Here is a 2,958-nt window from a genome sequence, read left to right as displayed (position 1 = left end):
GAATAAGAGAGATGGTCAATTAGTAGATCCGTCTATCTCTCTAAAGGCTAGAGGTTGAAGTAAATGCAGCCTGGTGATTTATTTTGGCTTAACCCATGTTTTATATTGTAACAGAGCATCATTTTGAAGAAAATCAGATTGTGTTTAGGATTCAAGGTTTCTGCTTTGTAAGCTGGGTGCAGCAGGATAACAAAGTGGTGGAAAGAACTCTTAATTTACTCAGCAGCATTTTTTAATATCCAGGACCAAAACATAACATAAAACATAAGGCTCCATCTTTATCAATTTTTATTTTTCATCACTCCTCTTCGGTGAACAGAGAACACCGTGGTCCAGTAACTGGATGCAGCAGGATCCATAGCGAGCAGTAGTAAAACCTAAATTTGACAGAAAAGTGGTGACAGGGCCTCAAACATCCACTTGAAGAGTCGCTAGCATTAGGTCAGAGGTCCTTCCTAGTAGCTGCTTTATTCTAATGAGTCTTTATCAGAACCTGATTGGAGAGGCTTTAAGCATCCGGCAGCAGATTCTGGCTCATGGAGCGACCAGCAAATTTCTAAAGGTCTCCATTCACTGGCCCGCTGTCAGGGTGGAAAATTAGTGCTTCAGTAGATTTCACTTTCAATTTGAGCACAGCCCCAGATGAATGCAGGACCCTGTTAACATGGTCCCTTTTTGCTTCGCCACTTAGTGGAGTCCAGAGACGAGCGAGGAATGGTTTAGAGGAGTCAGACGTGTGCAGGAAACACGGATGTGTCCCGTTCAGCTGGAAAACGACTAAATGCCTCACCTATAAACATTAAAAACTCAACATAAAATTATACACAGCTTGGAGACTTTAAAAATGTTATTCATTCATGGTCAGTGTGACAAATGTCAATGTAATTTTTATTGGTTTGGTCTCAATCATAATGCTTTTACAGGATACAAAAATACAGACGTAGTCTACTAGATTAGTCATTTATGTTCAAGTCTGAAAGTGCCATTAAAGATGATCCACAGCTGTTGGGCATTAATCAGCACTCCCTCCCTAATAACCCTGAAGTCAAGAGGACAGTCGTGGCAGAGACGTGATAATCCCGCTGTGCCCTTATCTCCCGCTCACATCCACCTCCCACAGGCAGCCAGCCGTTGGACGGGTGACTTTAGAAAATGCGTGCTAGCCTTCAGCGGGCTCCCACCAGCGCTCCAGTTCATCCATTAAGAGGCCTGACAGGCTAGTGGCTGTCAGATCACAGAATCATGGCCAGCCAGCCGGCGATCATAGCTACACCACCCACAGGGGCCAGCTTCCCTAGACCGGGGTCCCCCGTCAAAGCCTGGTGGTACAGGGGCCCGCAGAACATCCCCATCCCCGCAATCAGGATGGTGCCAGCCTGGAAAGAGGAGGAGGATACACTTTTTTCATTCCATTTTATTTTTAAAGCACATTTCTACACGGCCGAGGCCAACCAAAGTGCTGCACAGTCGAAGAGCATAAAAATCAACACACGGGAAGAAAGTAATAAAAGTAGTACAGTAACTAATATAAAATCAACAATAAAAATAAAACAGAGACATAGTACAATGCTAACTAGGCTGAAGTAAACTTCAGAGCTTGTATTCTGTCTGATAATCAAGGTGATCAGTTAGACTATCAAAATAAAAGACTGGGAAACACGTGACTAATTCCATGAGATGACTCTATACAGCAATGAAGATTCATAGGGTTAGCTTGACCTTTGACCTGTAACTAACCATGAGAGGTTTGCTGCAGTGGGCGGCGCCTAGCAGGGCCAGGCTGTGGTAGAAGTGGTACTTGTTGGCAGTTTCATAAAGCTGCAAAAGCCCAAGCATAAAAATCAGACTTAATGATGAAGCATATTCAATAAAAGGTCAGAGAACTCCAGCTAAATGAGTTTGTGCATTTTAGCCAATTTAAAAAAAGAAAACGTGAAATGTCTTTTTTTTTAAACAGAAAACACACTAAGCTGCATGGAGAGTCCAGGCAGTTATGTAAACATCACAAAACGAATAAATGAAATGTCCATGAATTAAACATATTGTATAAATTCAATAAAAAGAGAAGCATTAAATAATGGCTTACTACTATCCGGTAGTCGTCAGGGTCTTTGTTTTTGAAACCTAAACAATAAAACAAACAACTTGATAAACACGGTTACTGCATTTTTATGTCACACTTTGAGTTTGACTTGATTGACACCGGAAGTCTACCGTAAACTCAGAAGGCGGGTCACCTTGATTATAAATAGTCTCCTTTACTAAAATAGCTGTGCATTAGTCACACCATTCCAACGCCGAATAACATATCACATTGAAATGCATTCATTAAATTGTTTTTTGTCTGTTTCTAGTAATTCGGCTAGTTATAAAATAGCAAAAAATAAACATCATGTTTTGTCAACGGAGTCTGGAACGGTGAACATCAAGTCACGGTGTCTTGTGACTCTCTTTGGTCTGTTCAGCTCAAAGATAAAACACTGGGTTGTGAAATAACATAAACGTCGCGTATGATCATACCATGAGCTCCGTACGCTCCCAGTCCCACCGCAGAAGCTCCAGACAGAGCTGCTAACCTTCGCACCAAAGCAGAAGCCGTCATGTTGGTCCACCAACTACTCAGAGTGATGCTGCGTTCACGGACTGCATGTAATTTATATTGTTTGAGCCCTAAGCTGAACATTACACGTTTTGAAGTTCATAAACTCTCAATAAAACATATTGATTTCTTTATTAAATTCCGTGTATAAATATGTATGCATTTATCCTCTAAAATGTAATATATATTATAAATCTAAATTTTATCCAAAGTTAATGCTGTTTGGTCCTTCTTTGCTATTGTGATGAACACAGCCGAGTTATTGAACTAGTGATGGGAATTCCGGCTCTTTTTAGGGAGCTGGTTCTTTTGGCTCAGCTCACCAAAAAGAGCCAGCTCTTTCGGCTCCCAAGTGGCTC

General features: G+C 41.3%; 1 protein-coding gene across 1 annotated transcript; it reads right to left on the bottom strand.

Moving 5' to 3' along the window:
- Positions 1 to 1,002: 1,002 nt before the first annotated feature.
- Positions 1,003 to 2,670, bottom strand: tmem256 (transmembrane protein 256). The gene is made up of 4 exons (XM_015946251.3): positions 2,521 to 2,670; positions 2,087 to 2,124; positions 1,738 to 1,818; positions 1,003 to 1,376 (listed from the first exon to the last, which is right to left on the bottom strand). Exons 1-4 carry the CDS (start codon positions 2,600 to 2,602, stop codon positions 1,233 to 1,235), a joined length of 345 nt encoding a protein of 114 aa, XP_015801737.1. The 5' UTR covers positions 2,603 to 2,670; the 3' UTR covers positions 1,003 to 1,232.
- Between the last annotated feature and the right edge of the window lie 288 nt (positions 2,671 to 2,958).

The sequence above is a fragment of the Nothobranchius furzeri genome, chromosome 2 (assembly GCF_043380555.1).
Source record: "Nothobranchius furzeri strain GRZ-AD chromosome 2, NfurGRZ-RIMD1, whole genome shotgun sequence".
Lineage (NCBI taxonomy): Eukaryota > Metazoa > Chordata > Actinopteri > Cyprinodontiformes > Nothobranchiidae > Nothobranchius > Nothobranchius furzeri.
Note: the sequence above shows the minus strand (reverse complement) of the source record. Positions and strands in the feature narration are given on the sequence as shown.

Coding starts and splice junctions, on each gene's coding strand:
- tmem256 (XM_015946251.3), bottom strand. CDS start 2,602: ATGACGGCTTCTGCTTTGGTGCGAAGGTTAGCAGCTCTGTCTGGAGCT. Junction 2,125..2,520: donor GGGAGCGTACGGAGCTCATG/GTATGATCATAC, acceptor TTTATTGTTTAG/GTTTCAAAAACAAAGACCCT. Junction 1,377..1,737: donor ACTGCAGCAAACCTCTCATG/GTTAGTTACAGG, acceptor TCCTCTTTCCAG/GCTGGCACCATCCTGATTGC.